The sequence below is a fragment of the Medicago sativa genome, chromosome 4 (genome assembly GCF_051527215.1).
Source record: "Medicago sativa cultivar Bolivia chromosome 4, Bolivia_mono, whole genome shotgun sequence".
Taxonomy (NCBI): Eukaryota; Viridiplantae; Streptophyta; class Magnoliopsida; order Fabales; family Fabaceae; genus Medicago; species Medicago sativa.
Window position 1 is genome coordinate 82,251,298 of NC_140752.1, and position 22,177 is coordinate 82,273,474.

At 34.2% G+C, this 22,177-nt stretch overlaps 4 protein-coding genes across 14 annotated transcripts; 1 reads left to right on the top strand and 3 right to left on the bottom strand.

The window, feature by feature from the left end:
- Positions 1-588: 588 nt before the first annotated feature.
- On the bottom strand, positions 589-3,395 carry LOC146932684 (heavy metal-associated isoprenylated plant protein 45-like). Of its 2 annotated transcripts, XM_085704409.1 has the most exons (5): positions 2,347-3,395; positions 2,122-2,279; positions 1,474-1,880; positions 1,078-1,150; positions 589-991 (listed from the first exon to the last, which is right to left on the bottom strand). In XM_085704409.1, exons 3-5 carry the CDS (start codon positions 1,477-1,479, stop codon positions 795-797), a joined length of 276 nt encoding a protein of 91 aa, XP_085560535.1. In that variant the 5' UTR covers positions 1,480-1,880; positions 2,122-2,279; positions 2,347-3,395; the 3' UTR covers positions 589-794. The 2 variants fall into 2 exon arrangements, with proteins under 2 accessions (XP_085560535.1, XP_085560536.1); XM_085704410.1 differs by lacking the exon at positions 2,347-3,395 and having other exon boundaries at positions 2,100-2,279.
- A 754-nt stretch (positions 3,396-4,149) lies between these two features.
- LOC146932685 (tropomyosin) lies at positions 4,150-4,886 on the bottom strand. The gene is made up of 2 exons (XM_085704408.1): positions 4,506-4,886; positions 4,150-4,398 (listed from the first exon to the last, which is right to left on the bottom strand). Exons 1-2 carry the CDS (start codon positions 4,831-4,833, stop codon positions 4,283-4,285), a joined length of 444 nt encoding a protein of 147 aa, XP_085560534.1. The 5' UTR covers positions 4,834-4,886; the 3' UTR covers positions 4,150-4,282.
- Positions 4,887-5,817: 931 nt separating this feature from the next.
- LOC146932686 (Pentatricopeptide repeat (PPR) superfamily protein) lies at positions 5,818-10,224 on the bottom strand. 10 transcript variants are annotated; one of them, XR_015007208.1, is made up of 3 exons: positions 10,103-10,224; positions 7,102-9,023; positions 5,818-7,019 (listed from the first exon to the last, which is right to left on the bottom strand). XR_015007208.1 is itself a non-coding variant. In XM_085704412.1 (2 exons), the coding sequence occupies exon 2, from the start codon at positions 8,958-8,960 to the stop codon at positions 7,590-7,592; it is 1,371 nt and encodes a 456-aa protein (XP_085560538.1). In that variant the 5' UTR covers positions 8,961-9,023; positions 10,103-10,224; the 3' UTR covers positions 5,818-7,589. The 10 variants fall into 10 exon arrangements, 4 of the variants coding, with proteins under 4 accessions (XP_085560538.1, XP_085560537.1, XP_085560540.1 ...); XR_015007209.1 differs by having other exon boundaries at positions 5,818-7,045; positions 7,537-9,023; positions 10,098-10,224; XR_015007207.1 differs by having other exon boundaries at positions 10,098-10,224.
- A 3,335-nt stretch (positions 10,225-13,559) lies between these two features.
- On the top strand, positions 13,560-20,485 carry LOC146932687 (dentin sialophosphoprotein-like protein). The gene is given in 9 exon segments (XM_085704416.1): positions 13,560-13,684; positions 15,101-15,178; positions 15,412-15,950; positions 16,063-16,414; positions 17,380-18,069; positions 19,116-19,264; positions 19,886-20,021; positions 20,119-20,175; positions 20,177-20,485. Coding segments are annotated over 7 exon segments (1,764 nt in total). The 5' UTR covers positions 13,560-13,684; positions 15,101-15,178; positions 15,412-15,606; the 3' UTR covers positions 20,213-20,485.
- The last annotated feature ends 1,692 nt before the right edge of the window (positions 20,486-22,177 follow it).

The window sequence follows — 22,177 nt, forward strand, 5'->3', positions numbered from 1 at the left end:
TCATATCCTGATCATGGACGGTAGTATTAAAAGAAATCAGCATCATTTAGCACTATGACTTGTATCATGAGCATTGTCAATAGTCAACTACTAATATGAATTATTTTTAGTTTTTCGCAAGTTTCATCCACTTGAGGTTGAGACATTTTTGATGGACATCTTAATCAGAATTTAGTCAGCCAAGTTGTGGAAGTAAGTTAAACCGACCCCTGTTGATGCTATTATGGTAACCGTCCTGCTTCTCAACCTAGTACTACGTTTCTTATGTAGTAAAATTCACATATTTAACCAGAAATAAGCACATCGGTCTGTGAGAATTGTATTAAGCTACCTGCACGATTCAAGAAGAACAGCGACCGTTTTTTTTTTTTTGAGGGAAGAAGAACAGCGACCTAGTAAAGTTAAAATGAGATTAAAAAATGTAAATTTTATTTTTATGTTAAAATTTCTCATTTACTCCTATGAAGGAGCAACATCAAAAATTTTCATTTACTCCTATAAGGAGCAACATCATTCAGGAATCAGTTTAGTTTCAAAAATAAGTAAAGCAGGAATTTAAAATTTGTAGATAGACTTGAGGCCACAAAGTTCAGGAAGATATGTCACTATTCTATTATATGTATCTGAAATATCCTCATGCATTTTTTCTGACCTTGTCATATGATTTCTATAAATGAGAAAGCTAATGAATATAATGTTAGTGTATATATCTATCACCTCACACTAGGCAGCAGATACAAAAACACAGAGAAGGCCAAACACAAAGGCGCGGTCGGGGTGAGGGATGAGAAAAACTAGAAGAAACTAAAGGGGTTGAATCTAAATCTGGCATAATTGGCACTGACATAAGCATTAAGCAACTCATTCTGAGGAGACCAGAAATCAGCTTTGAGTCCCCCTCTCCTAACAGCTTTTAGGATTTTGTTTTTGTGTGTATATCCAGTTACTACAACCTTCTGACAATTAGTATCCACTTCCACCTTCTCTATCCCTGCACTCATGAACAATATATTAATTACATTAAGTCAACAACTATACAATTGTGGCATTAATCATAAATGTTTGTATGAATCAAACCTTTTAATTTTGAGAGGCATTTCCTTAGTCTTTTTTCATGTATACAAACCATCTCCACTTTTAACTCAACAATCTGCAAAGCAAAAACAATAATCAAATATTAATCATTGAACATAATTGTCTGCACTTTGTAAAAAGGATTCAGCCATGCTAATAATCATTTTCTCGAACATCACATGAATGAAACTGATATTATTAGACAGTTAATCTGGTCATGAACTCATTAATTGAGAATACATTGTTTTCCTTAATGAAATACTCCACATTCTCTATAATACATCTATTTTATCAACCTATAAACACCTAATGGTAATGGCAAAAAATGCAGGAATTGGAGACAATTTTTGTATAAACTGTATAACAATCTATTACACTAAAAAGTTCAAGGAAAAATACCTCCATTATTACTGCTTAGAGGAAATGATGGTAATGAGCTATATGGTTTTGTGAAGCGTAGGACAAAAGTAGAGAGAATGATTCAACAATTGATATGAGGAAGAGAGATAGAGGGTTATTTATATGTCAATCAAAAGAGAATCTCAACTAAAGTTGGAAGAAACATTAAAGTGTGGGGAAGTGTCACTGTCTTGGGTTTTGAGTCTGTTGGTTGTTTGAACTAGTAGTACTACAACAAGGCAAAACTAAATGCTTTTTCTGGGACACAAGCAAATTCAGCTTTAGAATATGCGATCCAAGCCCCGATGCTTTCCATCTAAGCAAAGTAATGAGTGTATGAGAATTTGAAATGATTGGCTTTGACAGATCTAACATTCTTTTTTCCTTTTGACCAAGTTTGTACATACCTAGAGAATGGAACAAAAAATCAGAGATTTTGGCTTTAATGACAAATGCATGCAGCATGCTAAACATCTGAACCTTCTGTCTCGAATTTGTCTTTTAACATATTAAATTGATGGATAGATAAGCCTTAACATGCAACACAAGCAGTAGCTATACATGATATTTTATTCATGGATCATTTACTATTTGATCTCCAAATTTATGTGCTTTTTTGTTGATACCTTTTGTTACAAGTAAACTTACCCATTTGTGGATTATGGGCACTTTTATATTAATTTTGTCCATCTGGCATCTGCTACATTGAATGTTCATGTACATTGGATAATGGATATCATTAATGTTGATCCTGCGTGACATTTATAACGGTTCTGTTGTTTTTGTCTTTTTGACCTGCCAAATGACTGAAAATTTGTCATGTGAGCAGCGATAGTTTGCCATTTAAAATAAAGTTGAGAGTAAAATGCTTACTCTGCAATATGTGCTGGCATGGTAGTACTTGAATAAAGTGTATTTATTTAATTCTTTACTTGTCCAAGATATGGTATTCTATTGACACCGTTGTGAAGTGAAGCACGTTAAGCAAGGAAAAGGACAAAATTGATGAGAAAAGAAAAAGGGAATAGAAACGTCTACTATGTATGGACACAACTAGAGTGACCACAGGAAGCAGACCAAGCAGCAAGTTTGGCATAATTGGGTGGATAGTGTACTTTTGTTTAGCCCTTACCATATAAGATTAGGATGCCCATACAACTTTATTGTACACCTTCAATGTCTGTTAGATTTCTCTAGTTTAACACCCATTGCTGGAATTTCCAAGGTCTTCTTTTTTCAAACTATTGTCTTTTTTCTTAAACTTTTATGTAAGAAGAGTTCAACATAATAGAAACAATTTAAGAATTTAAATCTTAATATAATAATGAATGATTAAATGATGAATAAAAAAGTAGATTTAGAATCAGTCAAATTTAGTTTTTCAATTTCAAATAGTTTGTCTATGAGAATGAATCCTATCCTGTTAAACAGGTGAAACTTAATTAAGATTATTGGTATTCAGAAAGAAAACATAGACTCTAACATGAGATTATGGAAGAAAAAAAAATATTATGTGAAATTTAACTAGAGATTCTTTCATCTGTCAGGGAATACTTGGCTTCCTGAAGGCTCTGTATCTTTAAAGATCTCAATGCCTATGGAAGTTATAAAAGGAGGAACAAGGGAGGCAAATGAACGAAACAGCTAGTGTGTACTGTGTAATAGTGAGAGTTAAGAAAAGTTGAGATCAGAGGTAGATTACCTAGCCTGCACATGTGAGTGTCGACAAAACCGAAGATATGTTACAAATACAAAGAAAAATCAGACCCTGAGATACTTCAAATTAAATAGAGAAGAGTTGGAAAGATGACTGATTTTTTAATTTTTATAGCCTATAGGCCAGAGACACAACAGGGTATAATTGTAAGTAGAAACATAGTTGATGTTTTCACCATGTAAATTTCATTAGATGTTCATTTTACCTGCATGCTTATATTCATGCTGTTTTGAGTGAGCTGATTATACAAAACCAAAGAAAATTAACACTAAACATGTCAACATTGCAGATCAAATTTCGCATATGTTGTTTTGAGAGAGGTCGATACTTCACTCTGCACACAACGCTAGCATTTAAAAGCAAAGATGTATTTTGAGAGTTTGAGATATGTACATCTCTTTCATTTTTACATTTTCCAACAAGTATAAATACTTTCAGTGTTTCCAAACTAAGGGATAAAAGAGATGAGACATGAAAGAAAGAAAGAAAATGGAGCCAGGAATTTGGATATGTCATACCAAGAAACTTATTGTGCAATATGTCTCTAAAATCTCAGTTAATTCTAGTGGATAGAGCTTATGCCAATTTTGTCTTTCATCAAGGAAAACAAACATATCTTGCTTCCTAAGGCACTCATTGTAATTGTGGAGAATCTATATACCCTAATGTCCAAAAGCAAGATGATCAACCACAACTTACGCTTACTGTATTCTCTATGTAATGAACAGCATTTTAAAGAAAGTCTGCAAACGCAATTTCGGCCACGGCATAAGATTTCTAATGTCTCTGAGACAACAACGCAACCATGAGCAATATCAAGAACCGCGAAGCAGACTTGATCACCATTTAAAACATTCCTACTAAACATTTAATCTATCATGCACGTATTTTCTTTATCACCTTCATTTCACACTCACAAATTTAATCCTTGCACCAGAGAACTAACTAACACAGAAAAAGAAAAGAAAAAAAAAATATTCATTATAGAAATTTTTTAATTTATTACAGTGTTTCAGATAACAACTCAATTTACACAGAGACGAAAGAAACTAAGAACAACAGGTTTTAGTGTTTTACAGGAGATGTCGACGATCATTCTTTTCCACCAAGCGTTTGGATAATAGCTTCCAAAAGCTTAATATCATTATCACGCTTCGTAATTTCTTCTTGTTTTGCACGCAGTTCTTCCATATGCAACTCAAACACCTCTACCGTATTAAAAAAATCAGAAACCATCAATTATTAACTTCTCCAATCACAGATCACAATAACTCAATTCGAAATTAGGATTAATAATTAGGTTAATAGTACTTACTTGTGGTGTTTTCGAGTTCTTTGGTGACTTCAAGAGCGCGTAATTCAGCGGCTTTCTGAGACGCTTCGGCTTGTCGTTTCTCGGAACGAGCGCGAGCGGCGGCGGTGATGGCGGCGTCGAGTTCTCGTTCTAAGGTGTGGACGCGTTGATCGAGGAGTTTGATAGTGCGGGCTTGATCGGCGGCGAGAGAGGCTTTAGAGAAAGTGTCGTCGTCGACGAAAACAGCTTTGGTGAGAAGAAGCTTCTGAAGAGATTCGAGATTTGAACTCATTTCTGATAGATTCGTCATCGCTCCGCTCCATCTTTCTCCTTTCGAATCCGAATCCATCTCTCAACGACTTCAACAACCTTTCTCGGTTGCTTTTGCTTTTTTTGTAAATAAAAATAACAAAATTATTAGTATTTTTATTCACAATTTTTTACAGTCATACAGTAACTAACAAAACAGTAAGTTACACTGAATATAAATGAGTTTATCTAATTTGCTAAAAGTTTATTGATTTTTTTTTTGTTACAATGACAAGAAAGAAAAACACAAAAATATTATTATAATCTACGAAACCTAGTTTTCGTGTAGAGTCTGCTGGTAGAAGGTTCGATAGGTTTGACGGCGAAGAGGTGTGAATCATGAGATTCGAAAAGGAAGAAGCTTCAAAGCTTTGCTAAAAAGTCGGCGTAAATATTACCTTCACGGAGGATGTGAGCAATGGATGTGATCTAATTAAAGCTGAAAATAACATTGACGTCTTCAATAAAATAGTATATGTATCAAGAAGTTGGCTCCTAGAAAATATTAACACAAAAAGAATCTAATTATCATACTTATGCTGCTACTACTAGTTGATATTGGTATTTTTCAAGTTAAGATATCAATTTATTTATTTATTTATTTATATAATCTATATGGCAACCAGTAGTAAATATTTAAGTTATCAATTTAATTTAAGATCGAGTTTCCCAGGTTTGGACTAAATTTGCTCCATTATATTTAAATAATTAATTTTTTTTGGTGAATTCAAATAATTGAATACTGTAGGCTAAAATCAGTAGTATTTATGAAACTGCCGAATTTGTCCTTAAAATTGTAGTTATGTCGCCCCGTATTGACAGAATAATATTACATTGAGACTTTGAAAACGAACAGAAAAGCAGTTTTTTTATTTTGGATAACAAGATGACCGAAGCCCGCAAGAATGCAACTACCGTTTCACAAATCGTGGAGTGGGAAAACAAAGTCTGATAAATAAAGAAATCTAATCTAAGCGGGACATTGCTCATACAAAATCAAAGAAATCCCAGAACAGAAAAGCAGTTTTAAACAATAAGGAATGGAAAGAGTATTATTTAAATGGAAATAATTCTCAACACAATACTTGTACAACTCTTCCAAGCATTAATAACATGGATTCAACTCATCTGAAGTGAGTAATTCCCTTTGGTTATATTGAATGCTAAGGTTGAAAGCACAGTTTGATATCCTTCAAGGGATGGGATCTCCAAAGCTTCGATGGTGGACAGATATATCCTTCTCACATTGAGATGTATCCTTCTCACAATGAAAAACTCGCCTTTGACCCTTTTAAAATGTGTTTGCCGGTTTCGACGCTTAACCAAACATAGGCTAAATGGTACTCACTACTCATGTGATTGTTATGGAATTGGCTCTTTGGGCCATGTCAGAACAATTTTGAAGCCGTGCATCCACAGCTTTAGATTATCACTTGACTTGATCCCAATTTGGCTAGAAACTGTGCACTTGATGATGACAGTCCAATCAAAGTTGCAGCACATCTTCAATACTCTGGATAATAGTAGCATGATTATTGCAATGAGGTCTAATGCTGTGTCAAGGAATCAGTATAGCACTAAATGATGTGCAGTTCCAGTTCTAGCTATTTGTAAAGCTTTGAAAATGGCTAATAACCCGGGATGAGTGTTATTTGATATTCGCATGTAACCACTGAAACCAGACAGCCATGTTCCATTCCATCTTCAAATCGAGCCTCGAAATCCAGCTGTCCCTGGAATGCCTAGGCAGCTGCTGTCAACATTAAGCACAAAGCAGTTCTCTCTTGAAAAATGTCATGCCTCCCATCTTCGAGGTTTATTGACATTTCTACTTTCTACTTGTACATAAAAGAAAATTACAGAAGATCGCAAAATTGAAGACTTCTCTCAAAACTTGATGCATAAGTAAAGATTCTATGCCAGACACACAATGTTTCTGGATCTCCAATTCAACCACAAACAAGCTAGAAACAGATGAACATTAGGTGCAACCAATTACTTTCTAACCCAACAAATCAAATTCCCCTGGTAAAAGAAACTATCAGCAGCAAAACCAAAACCAGACCGTAATTTTTGGCCAAATTTCTTCTATCAACAACTAAGAATAAGCTAGATTGGAGTCATTTCCCTCGAGCTCTTAATTTCCAGATCCAGCAGAGGTCTTGCTTTCATTTGTATATTGTCGAAAGAAAACAAAGAAGTCAGATTGGAGCTGCTGCTGCAGAACTGACATGTACAATCTTTTATCAGACCTACATATGACAAACAAAAATTCAAACAGAAAAACTGTATACAGACTCAAGGGCACCTTCCAGATGCTGTGAATTTCCAATGCCATACAACAAAAATTTCCATCAGAGTATACAAACTGAAGAATGCACAGGACAAAAGAAGCAGCATCTAGGAACAGAAAATTTGTTTCTTCGTGTTTATCTGCAATTCAGTGTCTCTCCTCCAGTCATCTGTGGATTGAATTTATGGGAAAACACAAATTCTGCCAAGGAGAAAAGCTTTAAACTTTCTTCCTCCTGGCCATTTTTCTCTTTACGAATGACTAGATACTTCCTATCATTTGCCATATAAATAAAACAAAAATGATTCTCCATCCAAGAGAAAGAATGGCTTTCTCTTCTCATGCATGTATATATTTCAAAACCTATTCAATCAAGTTTCCTTAAGACATTAACCCAGTAAATGTGTGCATTGCAGTTAGTGTACTAAGCTTAAAACTGAAAGTTCACACCTTCAAGTAAAACAATTGATGAAAATTGCCATTGGAATTCGATATATCAAAGTTCAAACCCCACGAATAGACACTTCAAGTTGTTGCACTCTCTTAGCCAAATCATGTTTACCACAGTTCTTCAATCCATCAGTAACCATATCAAAGCAACGAGATATAGGCACAAACCCAATCTCGGTCATTTCAAACAGATAATTAGCCGCATCAACAAACTTTCCACCACGGCCACACATGGTAATAAGCATAGTATAAAGCGGCCGATTAGGAGGATGACCCTTTACTTTCATATCAGCAAAAAAGCAAAAAGCATCATCAAATTGACCTCTCTTGAACAAAGCCTTCATAACAGGTGCATACAAACTAGGAAAAGGTCTATTACCTTCCTCACTAAAATTATTCAACAACCTAAAAGCTTCATCCATCAACCCAATTTTTGAAACCGCCGGCACCAATATCTTATAAGTATTAACATCAGGAACCATTCCCAATTTACATAACTCATGATAAAGCTCAATACAAAACTTAACTTCATCTTCCCCACATTTACAGATTGATTCCATCAACGCGTTAAATGTCCCCACATCAGGTATAATCCCTTCCTTCACCATCTTTCTCACCATTCCTTTCGCTGATTCAATATAACCGGCATTTAACAGCCCTTCAATTAGAAGATCACGACCTCTAACAGGAGGGGTAAACCCTTTATCACTCATTTCCTTTAGAAACTGTTGTGCCTCACGCATTTTACCGCTCGAGCACCACGCGTTGACAAGAAGTGCGTAGGTGCGTTTATCGGGGTTAATACCTTTACGAAGCATGCGGCGGATTAAGGCATACGCGGCGTGGAAGAGTTTTGATTCGCAAAGTGCGAAAAGGAGGGAGTTATAAAGTTGAAGATTCTGAGGGCAGTTGAAGATTTTACATTTATTGAAAAGCTGAACGGATTGGTCGATATGGCGGTGACGGCCGTAGGATTCGATTAAGGATGAGACGGCGGAGGGGGAGAGGGAGAGGTGGTGGTGGTGAGTCATTTGATGGATGATAGACCACATGGTTTGATAGTTGTTGGAGTTGGCGAGGATTGTGACGATTTCTTCGAATTCGACTGAGGTTGGAGTGTAGGGAGGGTGGTGGTGGAGGGATTGGGCCCAGTTGAAGAAACGAAGGGATTCGATTGGGGAAGAGGAACAAGCGCGGAGGACGCGGAAGACGAGTTCGGGGGTGATTGTGATTCGGAGTTTGTTGAGGGTTCGTTCGAGGTAGAAGTCGCGGCGGACGATGTTTGCGACGTGTTGGATTGCGGCAAAGTATTCATCCTTGGAGGTGGTGGTTGTGGTGGTGGTTAGGGTTTTGTGGTGATGGAGTAGTTTTGATTTAGAGAGTGTGTTTGCTGTTCGGATGAGTTTTGCGAATGTGTGCAGCATTGCATTGCGTTTGTGTGAGTACCTCTACTCAACTGGGTTGAAGATGAACGTAAATGTTGCAAGCTGTAAAAAAACAACTATAAACTTGTGAGAGAAAAAGCCAAAAAAACAACATATTTGTTTTTACCATATAAACTAATAAGTAATCCGCTAGAAATTCAATTAATCTAACCAGAAAGAGAGAAAAAAAGCCATGGACGGATCTAGACATTTGATATTGACGTGGACTAAAATTTCAAAGAAACTATGATGCAAATCATATTAAAAATAAGAAATATTGACTTTGTAAGGACAATTGTACAAAGAAAGCAAGCACGATGCACAATTTTATATAACACAATAAGCAATAATGAACAATAAGCGATATTCCATAAACATTTCTACATAACACAAATAGGCAATAAACAATTTTCTACACAACAAGCAATTATCATAAACAAGCATGAGGGTGCGTTTGTTTCAGCTTTAAAAAAAATAGATTTTGAGTTAAAAGAATCTAGAGATTTTTTTTTAGAGATTTTAAAAAAAATCTAAAGCTATTTCTGTTTGTCTACTATCATAAAAATCATTTTTTTGAGATTTGAAACACTTCCACTTGAGTTCCTTGCATTAAGAAAAAAATAGATTTTGGAAAAGCTACTTGAAATAGATTTTCATTTTGAGGCTAAAAATGATTTTTTTAGCAAAATGGATTTTTTAAAAATCTCAAACAAACACAACAAAAACTAAAAAAGTGATTTTTTACTCAAAAAAATAGATTTTTTTCAAAAAAAATCCAAAACAAACAGGCCCTCAGAGTTGCTCTATCACGCGGGATATCCTCAAAGCCCTGAATCCACATATCTATTGCTTGTCAAATCAATTCAACATGATCTTACTTCAAAGCATTGTAATGTTTGCAAAAAAAAAGAGGTAGAAAACAACTAGTGCATATTTACTTGAATACTTAACACAGTCAACTCCGTGTTCACAAACAAAAAAATTGGAAGAACGCTATTTGCACATAGGTTTTCTTACAAAATTGATTATAGCAGCGCTATAGCACATCAGAATAAGCAATTTTCCAATTCCGAGTTCTGGAATCCTAAAACAAGCAAATGGAGAAGAAAGGAGAAATTGGAGAATTGATTGGCTTACCTTACCTGAGAAGATGCGAGGTAGGTGATTGTGAAGAAGGGAGAAACCGGCGGTCAGCGGGACGCGAGAGAGGTAAGACAAATGAGGAGAAGAGAGAATAAGAGAGGTGGGAATTGAGTTTGTGTGTGTTTCGTCTGTGATGTTACAGTGCATGTTTCATCCAGCATTTTTAAGATAGCAATTGATTTTCAGATTTTGAAAATTTGATTAGGACTAAAGTGAGTTGAAGATAAAATAATATGGAGTATTGTGATTAATTGATTTTGTAAAATTGATTATGATTAATACTAATAAACTGATTAAAAAACCAAACATTCACTATGTGTTTGTTTCAAAGTCTATAATGTTAATTATGAGAATTTCAAATTAGAAACACATATTCTCATATTTGTTTCAAGTTTTTAAAAAATATTTTCATTTTTGTCGAAAAAAATTATTTTCATGTGTTTTTTATTCGAAAGAACATTATTTAAACATGATATCTTAGGGTGTGTTTGTTTCAAGTGTACCAAATTTATTCCTAGGAATAACATTCCTTGGAATATAAAGATAGAAATTTTATTCCAAGGTATTTAGAAAAAAGATGTTTGGTTAACATTATAATATTCCAAGGAACCTTAAAAATAAGGAATATAATAGGTAATCACGCATAATTTTATTCCCTTATCCATGGGAACTTTATTCCCACAATTTTTTTTGGGAAAACTTTTCTATTCCCATGAACATTTTATACGCGGGAATAAAATTTAGTAAACTTATAACAAACATAGGCATATGCATTTTTATGATTTTATTCTCAGAAATCTACAAATATAACTTGAAACAAACACACCATAAGTTTTTTTTTTTTTTTTTAAGATTTTACTATCTTACATCCCCTCACTCTAGCCTTTCCTCTCTCTGATCCCTTCTCTCCTCCTCCTCCGCCTCCTTCCTTCTCTGTCTTAAAAAATAAAAAAATAAAAGAGATGTCTTAAAAAATAAAAAAATAAAAGAGATGTTGTGAAAGAGTGTATTATAATAATTTTTTAATGAGTCGTTAAAATTCATAAAATCTTTTGAAATCTTATAAAATCATTTCAAATCCTTTAAAATCTTATGTTGTAAATCTATATAATCTTTTAAAATCATGAAAGTCATTAAAATCATGCAAAATCTATTAAAATCTCCAAAACTTTTTTAAACAAAAATTGTCTTTCAAAATCTTCTTAATCCAATACACCCCTCCCATGAGAATATATTCACTAATATTTAAGAACCAAACCAACTCAAAGTCACAATTCACTTTTTGGTGTAGTTGATGCACGTTGGTAATCATAATTTATCGATTTTTAATCCTCAAATTTTTAGGATAAACAAGCTTTGATAATCGAAAAATCCAATTATTAAGTAAATAAAGTCGGAGTAATGGTTATTTCTGTTAAAATTCAAACTTGTGTATTTTAAAATATTCTTTGTTATCTAATTTTACTACTAACCATTTTATTTAAAACCAAGCGACTCATCATTGAAGATGTTTTAAGAATATAAACAAACAGAGACCACTATATGCATTAAAAAATGCACAAAAAACAAGGGAAAATTACACCCACCTCCCTTAAGGTTTACTAAAATGACACTAGCACCCCCTGTAGTTTTAAAACTCACACTAACCTCCCTTAAATTCTTTTTAAATAGACAAACATCTCCCTTTTCTATTAACACCGTTAACTTTCCGTTATCCTTTTTTCTTTTAGAATTTTTTTATCAATATTTAATGGTGATTCTTGAATTACTAGGGAGACGAAAAAAATGGCAAAAGCACCGTAAATGCAGTTGATAACCATTTCATTGTTGGAAATTGTAATCAACCAAATCCAACATTGATAAAACTAAAAGCACTGTTAATGCAACCAAACACAGCCCGGTATCAACATTATTTGTAGCAATGTAATATAGAGTTATGCATAAAAGTAAACTCAGCATGATTCAACAAATTCCCATACTAAAAGTAACTAAACACAATTCAAGCAATTGATGACACAAAAACGGATTTTTACTCATATTTGGTTCAACAGCCTTCACTGGGGAGTTTTTTTATTTATTTTATTATTATTTTGATCCAATTACTTATATTTTGATTTAGTTGATTCATCATCAATGGTAAATTTAACAATGGAGATTTTTTTTCCTGGAAAATTCCCTCAAAAAATAAAGTTAATGGTAAAGTTAATGGTGTCAATGGAAAAGGGAGGTGTTTGTGTATTTGATGAGAACTTAAGGGAGGTTAATGTATGTTTTAGAACTAGAGGGGGTGTCAGTGCCATTTTAGTAAACCTTAGGGGAGGTGAGTGTAATTTGCCCAAAAAACAAAATAACACCATATTTTTTAGAGGAAATTGCACTCACCTCCCCTAAGTTCTATTAAAATGAGAGTGACATCCCCTCTAGTTTTAAAATAAACACTAACCTCCCTTAAGTTTTGATCAAATAGTCAAACATCACCCTTCTTCATTAACACCGTTAAAATGTCTGTTAACTATTAGTATTATTTTTTTGAATAAAAAAAAATCTTGCAGGTGTAAACATGTTGTACAACCAACCAATATCTTACTCTCTTTTCTCTATACTATGTTGCTTATCTCATTCGCATGTTTAGCTTTTCAAATTCTTTAGTGAATACTGTGATAATACTCTCTCATGAATTTGAAAGTTGGGTGATATACATCAATTCTATTTCATTTAAAAAGAATAAAGAATCAAGATACATGTAATTAGATATTTGCCAAGCCATGTTATAATCTGCCATATGATATGTGCGGATCAGTTTGAACATCTCAAGAACATGAGAATCATCGAGAGCGGAACAACACAACAGGATGAACGTCCTACCATTGAGAGCGACGACGGAGACATCGATAACGAGAACAAACGTCGACAGAAACAGTGGTCAGTGACGATTAAGGTAGGTGATAGAGATGACAACGAAAAGTAAAGTGCAGATGAGTGACTATGGAGAGAAGACAAAAAGTTTCTATTAGAATAGCATGATTTTTGCCGGTGTTTTGAGAGATGACACACAAAGATTGTACGAACAAATGATAGGTTTTGTATCTAACGGAGAATTAACGGAATGTAACGGAGGGGAGGTATGTGGTGGTTTAAAAAATAGAGGGGAGGTTTGATGCATTTAGCTAAAACTTAGGGGAAGTTGTTATAATTTACCCTATTTTTTATTATCAACTAAAGAAAACATGGAAATATTGGTATATTAGTAGAGGGCGGCTTAGTGGTCCCACACTGGAAACGTGTCGAAATCTAAATAAAAGAAGGGGTACGTGGACGAATGAAAATGTGGTAACTGATCGGATCTGAGTGAGTGCTCCCGTCCACGAACCGTGATTTCTCGTACCCACGCGTCGCTTCCACCTTCATACCTTTATTTCAAATCTTTAATAATCAACAATTAATTAAAAATAAATTAAAATAAAAGTTCTTCCGCTGGTAAAGTTCGACGGACGGAAAAAGAAGACTCTAGAAGCATACGAATCAAATATCTCTTTCTCTCATTTTCCTGTAAAATTCGTTTAATCCGCTTCTGATTTCAGGTTCGTTTCTTGTTATTTTTTTTTTATTTAATCTATGTTACGCAACTCACTCATAGCTCTTAAAGTATTCTAGATCTTCAACTTTCTGTATTTGTTTAATATTTTAGTGCAATAGTTTGGTTTTTACAACATAAGACAGTTGATAATTTTGATTTCTTTTAGTGCCTTCTTTACTGAGTATGGTAATGAGATTTATTTATTGATTTTTTGAACGGTGTTTTTGTTTATAAGAAAATTACTGAGTATAAGCAAGACATGGCTCTTGTAGATCTCCAGTTAAATCCCTGTTCTATCCAACTCAATTGTAATTGGCGGTAAAAGTTATGGAAAATTTTCGTTTTATTCTTGGTAATTATTAAATTGGACTTTATTACCACTGAGGGGGATATAAATATAGTTTGGTGACTGATGTTTGTGAATCGAGTGATAAGGAGGTCAAGCATTCGATCCTCGCCCTCAGCAAACACAAACAATACTAACATTTTCGGTTAAAAAAAACTGATTTTTTTTGTTTGTTTGTTTGTTGAGCTGTTGAAAGAGAATTAATTGGAGTCGTATTTTGTGACTTTGAGATTGAGTACCAAAATTATCAACGAGGCATTGGTAGGTGGGACTGTACATGAGTTCCGAATTTTCACACATACCATGCTTGTGACACTTGACGCAAAATATGACGAGGATTGGAACAAATAGTGTGATTGTTTGCTTCACTGTCCAAATAATTTCCTTCTTAGTTGATTTTTCCGAACTCAATACTTGACCCATGTGTTGTTTTTACTTTTCTTTTTGGTATATTTTGTGATCGAGAATCATCTTTGAGGATTCATTTTGCAGTAGAAATACGATAGCGTCTCAATTCACAAGAGCGAGGCTGTGTAGTTGCGTACATTTGATCCTAGCATACTCCAAATAGTAGGACCCTGGTGTATTGGGCTATTCTTTCTTTAAAAAATGAATAATGCTAGTTTCAGCGAATTCTTTTTTAGCGAAATTAGCCCGAAATCATTCCCATTGGCCATCTGCCCATGTTTTCCTCCCAATTCCTACTTAAAACAGCCGCATGTATTCTACACATAACTCTAATAACGACACGTAATCTTCGTGAAATTTCCCGAGTGGTTTTCTCGGGATATATATAGCAGCGCCCTAAAAGAATATATATTCCAATTTATTGCTGAACTTGTTCTCCAAAAAAGAATGCAATTTTTAATGTTTCAACTTTGGATGCATTTGGTTAATATTTGGAAGGAAGTGTTTTTATGATATATCTTAGTTTTATGTAGAAACTATTTTGAGCTTTTGAGATAGATAAATTGTGACATATTATCAGAGCCTTAATGGTTAGATGGTCTAAAATTTCATCCTTTTTGTTCCCATTCCTTCTATTAAGTTTAAATGATTTTCAATAAAACGTAGGTAGGCTATGCTATGCACTGTCCACCCTCCAAGCTCGAAGGGCTTTTAAGTGAGAGCGTCTAACTGAGAAATTTTCATGTGAGCATTATAAATACATTTCTCAAACATTGTCATCGAAGGATAAATGCTTTTTTCCAATAATTTATTTGAGTAACTTTTCTCTCTCTGTATAATATATTGAAATCTGTGAAACGATTAGAACATTTATTTCTTTCTTTAATGGACCTGGTGATATGTTTGCGAGTAGTTATTATGTTATTGATGCAGGTTATTGCAAGTAATTTTTCTAAACAACTGTTTTGGTGTTACAGCTTCAATATAACATGTGGGATGAATTTTTCGAAACAGATAGCGGATAGTGCTCTATGCTGGTGACAAACTTAGGATCAGTTTGCAATACAGTCCGATAGTAAGACATTACTTCACGAACTATATATTGTATCAAAAGAAACGTTAAACTGCCGATTGCGTGAGGAGCCATTGTGCTCAGGGTAAAGAGCAGTACTATGAAATCGGAACAAGAAAGAATGGTGGAAAAGGGTTCATATTCCTGCAAACCTGAAGAATTGTTTTCTCCTTGTAATATCGACTCATGCAAAGAACAGCAAAGGCTAGCATCAGATAATACAAGTATAACTGATCGCTATTTCAAGAGCAGCAAAATAGATTCTTGCAGTAGTGCGTTTTGTGCAAATGATACTATCTTGGGAGACAAGTGTTTGGTGGAGGATGATAGCGTATCTCAATATTCAATCAATCACATATCTCAGTCTGACAATGAACTCAGCTTTCTTGATACTGATGGGTGGCTTGATATAGACAACTTTGAAGATGTTGATAGGATGATGTTGTAAGAAATTCTCACGTGACATAAGTTTTTTTCACCTTTTGCTCTGTATGAGTTACTAACCAATGCACAATGATTTCTATAAATACCTGAATATGACGTTTTAAAATTGCAGAAATTATGACTCAACTTTTGGAATGGAGAGCCTCAATAATGAAGATGAATTCTGCTGGCCCTCATTGTCACATGGAACTGAAGGACCTGATGATGATGCGCTGAAATCGGACTTCAAGTTTTCATCTGCTGAAGCTAGTTCACTGAAAAATATATCAGACTATAATATGGACCTGAATGACAATATTGAAGGTCTGCCAATTCTTGACTGTGACAAAAAACCATCACCTTTTGATAAAAAACTGGGGTCTGAAATGGATGTTGATTTTGATGGGGTTGCTACTTCATTATCAACATTTGGCGAGTCAGATGTGAAATCGAGTATTACAGATGACCTGATGCCTAAACAAAAGGTTGTTTACCCCATATTTTATTTAAAAGATTCTTATTTTACCTTGGTTTCTGCTTTTCTGAATTCTAAAATACGTACCTGCAATTTCTGTGAACTCATACACATGGTGACTTGTATGCACCCACCAAATGAACCTCTCAGAAACATATTGCATAATAAGTTTGAGATCTATCTCTAAACATGCCAGAGTTGTTGATGCCATTGAATTTATTATTGAATTCTGTTATTACATGCATTCTATGATGAAGGCACTAGATCAGATCAATGTTGTCAACCAATCGCTACTGTTCTGTGATACACGATTTAGTACATAGTGCAGGATATAGCACTGTGGCATAATGGAGTTGGAATAAGTGATTGTCAACACATGACTTGGCTGTGTTTGACATTTCAATGTTATAACTGATAATGTTAGGATTTATGTATTTTATAGAATTCAATTCAGTTGATATCTGCACATAGTATACATCCATCCATTAAACAGAGGTTTAATTGTTTTGAAGTTAAAGAGGCTTGACTGGAGGAGGTCCTGGAGAAAGAAAAGAAAGATAAAAGTGACTATGGATAATATTTGCTTGTGTAATATTTTGTGATGTATGTTATGAAGATAAGACAATAATATCAATTTATACTCATATAGGACTTCTAAATTCAAATCCTAATTAATAAAGTTGCAAAGCATAGTGCGTCAATGGGATCAAGTGATGACATTTTTTTTTTCTTCTGCAATCAAGTAATTACATGTTTAATTTGATATTCTTTTCCCATAGAAAATCAGGCTTGACCTCTACTCAATTTGGCTGTTTTATTTTTGGCTGTTTTGTAGCATTGATCAGGTTTATGTTTTATCCTATACAGTTATATAGTAAAAGTAAACTACTCTGTCCATTTAATTCAGGTGTCCTTATAAACTGAATTAAACCATCTCTTGATTTTCATATTATAATCGGTCTCGTTGTATGGCAGATACAAGGGCAGCTGTTAAAGCAATCAGCAGGAAAGAGAAAAAATAGCTGTCTAAAAGATGGTGATTCTGATCATCCTTATGCCCACATGGAGCAACATGCTAATCTGAAGCAACCCTATGAAGCCTCTTCCAGTGGGGTCACTTCCCAGGATAGCATTCACAATCAAACACCAAACATGGATTCTGATTCGCTAGCATGTGTTCAGATACAAACTCCCCCAATGCACCCAGATTACAGTCATACTTCAAAGTATACTTCCCTCCTTCCTGCCTCATCTGGATCAAGGTCTGAACATAATGGATATCCATCTCCTTCATTTAAAGAATCATCATATGTATCAAATATGGAGAGCTCTCATGGTCATCCTTTAGAGGTTGCTGCCTTGAAAACAAATGATAAGAAAGAAAACCTATATCATTGCAATGATGCAAACCATATGAGTAGGGGTTTCAAGAGTGAAAATATGCAAAATCCTATGCCATTCAGAAGTCCAGATTCAGCTCAGAAGGTAGGACGTCAGTTTGAAAATGTGAATGAAGGCCATAGTGAAGTTGGAGAAGTTAGCATAGGATTTTCACCAGAAATAGAATCATCAAATGTGCATGAAAGTTCATCCAGGAGCTCTGCTTTGGACGAAACGTCACCCGAAGCAGCTAGCTTTCACCAGCTGCAACAGGTTCTGGATCAGGTATTGGAATATTTTGCGATGTTAAAGTTTGATTATGTGGTCTTTATCACTGTTTCTTGAACTTTGAAGTCAAAGTTAACACACCATGCATTTGACTGATTTCAGTTTCTTAATGATGATTGAATTCTGTTTTTCGTGTTTGTGTTAGCATTATTCTCTCATTCTGCTTGCCATATAAATGTTGAAAATATGGTGCTCCCAAAACACATAATGGTAGGCATCTAGCTGATCTACATCTTATCAATTTCTGGTTTAAGGTTTTATTCTGGGTGGTTCAGAGTAAGGCTCTTCTTTAGGGGGGAAAAGTTATTCCATGTGGGATTGACTCCTCTAAAGTGAGGATTATTCTTGTAAACTATTGATTAGAAAATCAACAACTGTGTTTGTGATAAAATACATGAACAATGTAAAGTTGTTAAATTCTATTAGTGATTTTCAAATAAACGGCTATAACTATACTTTTTATTCGAAATCTTTCGCCACGTTAAATAGTGGTGCCCAAGAGAGAATCAACTCTCTAACTCTCAATTGAGAACACTCAATTTTATAAACTTCCAGGATGACATTACCTGAAGGAATTGGCCTTAATCCTAGAGACCAATTTACAGTTGAAATAATAGTAGTAATTAATAGAATTTAATTAGTATGCATGCACTGACTTGAAACACAATCTAGTAAAACTGGAGGTTGTCAAACATGGTGGCCTGATTGGCTTAAAGTCAGTATTAGGGTGGTGCAATGGTGAAACTAGCATTATAGGGTGGTCTAATGGAGAAACTAGCATTGGTGGTGGCAATGGGGAGTCTATGCAATCTCGATATGTATTATCAAGTTATGCTAACTTAATCTGTATCGTATAGTGTAGCAAAATTTAAACAAATCACTATTGTTTTGCGGTATGCTACTTATTATTACAAAGTGTCGTCAAATAGTGGCTATAGTGGCACTATAGCGTAGCTGAATTTGAACAGACCCGTGATTGACAACACTATTTTACTCATTTGATATTATATACTTTTGTAAACATAGAGTTCCCTTGATTGCAGTTGGACGTTAAAATCAAGCTATGCATAAGGGACAGTCTCTACCGCTTGGCTAAAAGTGCCGACCAAAGACATATTGATGTCAGTGCAAGTGGTTTAATGGGTGATGATGGTGAAGCATGCAAAGGAGTAACGACACAGGATGCAAACAGGTATGGCTAACTTATTCATTTTTGATATTTCTGGCTACTAGTCAACAACCATCGACACACTGAAATACTAATGCAGCATACTTTTGAGTGAAAAGTGAAATATTGATGACTTGGAAAATGAAATATTTTAAGGTCCAAAGAAAATATCATGATCGAACTCTGAATGTCAGGTAAAAATAAAACTTGTATGATCAGTCGTGCTGCTCTCCTCCCTCCCCACCTTTTTACTACTCATTGAAAATGGAATCAAAATTTGCTTAGGAAATAAACCATAACTGTATTTACATTGCAAGAGTTCTAATATGTCTAAGAACTCAACAAATTCTTTAAACAAGTTATTCTGAAATACCATATTGCTTCATTTACAAGTGGTTTTTTTATTGTTTTTGTTAGGTGTAGGTTCATTTATTTTTGGGTATATGGCGCAAGTTCATTTCTATTTAAAAAAACTGTCATGCTTTGTAAAGTATAACTAAGTCAACCCAAAGATGTTCATTTAATGTGAACTTCGTTTCGACTTAAGAAGAAACTTGCCAAGTGTCTAATTTTAATTTTTCATATAAAAAAAAATATATCAGTTTTTCATTTTTGTTATTATAATAATAACACATTTGTATACAGGTGTGCGGGATTCATGAATTTGGAAACTAATACAAATCCCATTGATCGGTCTATAGCACACTTGTTGTTTCATAGGCCCTCAGATCCATCGGTGTTGCCCCTGAATGATACTTTACCTTTAAAATCCAGTTTCATGGTATGCATTCCTGAATTACTATAAAATTGCTTGAATGCTTCAATGAAGTAGATAGTCCCTTTTTGTTGCTAGTCTGACTTTCTGGTTTTACTAACAGATACCTGGACCAGTGACCGATCAACCAATATTTGCTGAGAAACAGGCTTGTCAGGAAGAATGAATCTTCTGCTGGAGTAGAAAATAAGTCTTAAAGGGAATCACCTAGTGATAACTGGAAGTCTGGTGTACAGTGTCTTTTCAATGAAGTCATACTCTATTGTATATATATAATTTGGCTTACTCAGATCGATTAATCATTCAGTTTTTGCTTTGATGCCATTAGACTGATGTATATTGGGCAAATAGTCTATATATGGTAGCATATATTATGTAGAGCAATGCTACATACACAGCTCTCTTCACCTAAAGATATACTTTCAACTTTGATGGTGCAAGCTCGTCAATTCGAGTCTTTGGCAAGCCAATCAATGGTTCGAGTAATTGTCGCATTTTTTTTATAGAGCTGGGAAAATGAATTGAGATCAGAACTCAACAATACCAAAATAGTTCTTTTTGTGTGTACTGTCGATCGCCACTCAGTTACCTGCCAAAATGATGAAACGGTTTTCTGCACGTAAAGAGTTGATTGACTTGTTTTATACTGATCTTTCTTGGTGTTTGGCTTGGTTATACGTTACTTCTTTGAACTAAAAACAATAGTTGCAAAATATAGTTAAAAGTGTCAACTGTCAATTGATTTTTGATTTTTCGATGTTTAAAAAAAATTATTTGAGTATTACTTTGGAATGTAACGCGGGTAATGCATTGACTCTTTAAATATTTCTATAACTAAATCTTGGCAAGCTAATTTTTATATTTTTTGCTGTCTTCAAGGTTCGAACACCTAATTACATGGAAAATGCTAGTGTTCTTAGAGAACTTGTTTAGAAGTTTAAAGTGGGAATTTTATCAAATTTTTTTCTACATAGAATTTATCAAATTATTTCTATTTTTAAATCTTTAATAAGTGCAAGGGTACTTGTATCTAATTATAATATTTCAAAAAATTCTTAAGGGAATTACTTCTTAGCGCTCGTCCTTTGACACAATAAAATAGTGCTGCGAGAAAATGACCATTAAAATTTTCAAGTTTTCAAAAGAAAAATGAACCCCAATGCCCCCCTTAAGGCCATAAAAAAGTGAACCCATAAGACTTTTTTTTTCCCCCTTGTTTGCGAGTTTGAAGGGGGAAAAGAGAGGAGTTTGAAGAAAAGCTTTCTCATTATGGATCCATATCGGAGGGTTTAAGGCCAATGGAAAAAAAGAAAAAGAAAATCTCATGCAAAGTCGATTGACTAGTTTTTTTTTTTTTTGAGAAGTGATTGATTAGTTTAGTCATTATTTTATTTCTTTTTAATAGTTCTTTCATTTTTAAATCCCTCTCTTCCATTTTTCTTCAAAAATCTAAATATTTCTCCTCCTATTGGTATCACTTGCATTTTACTACTTGCAAATGTTTTACAGTTCTTTAAGTTGTTTCGTAACTTCACTCACCTTCTTGCCTGATCTTGATCAATTGCTTAATCTGTTAAGTGTGTTTTCTTAGTATATGCTATGTTTCAATATTTTTTTAGGTGTGCTTTCCTGCGATATGCCATCTTTTAATACGGTTATGTTTGTTATCATATACATGTTCATTTTATATAAATTTTCCTTCACAAAGTTCTCTTTGAAAATAATTTTTTTTATTTTTTTCCTTCTGTTAAACTATCATTTACTCTAGCAGTGTTTCTCAGTTCTTGTATTTTCCTTATTTCCATAAAAACACGAGCACAATATCGTGTACGGAGACATTTTGTCGAAGCCCTCTCCTCCTTCGATATTCTGACACCTTTTCAGCTACATTCTATTTCATATCTTGTTAAATACTGTTTCTATTAGTTGTCGTTTTAGACATATATACATACAAAGAAAACAAAATTTTTACGCAAAAGTGATAAGTAAAAGAACGGAAGAAGTATAAACAAGCTATGTGTATCTCTTGGAAGCAAGTGGGTTTTCTCCATACATTCTAATTGCTTTCTGGATACTACAACTTGAACTTGTTTCCATTCAATAACAGACATAAATATGTTTTGTGATGTTGTGTTTAGGTTTAACTTTCAACCCAAGGAGGT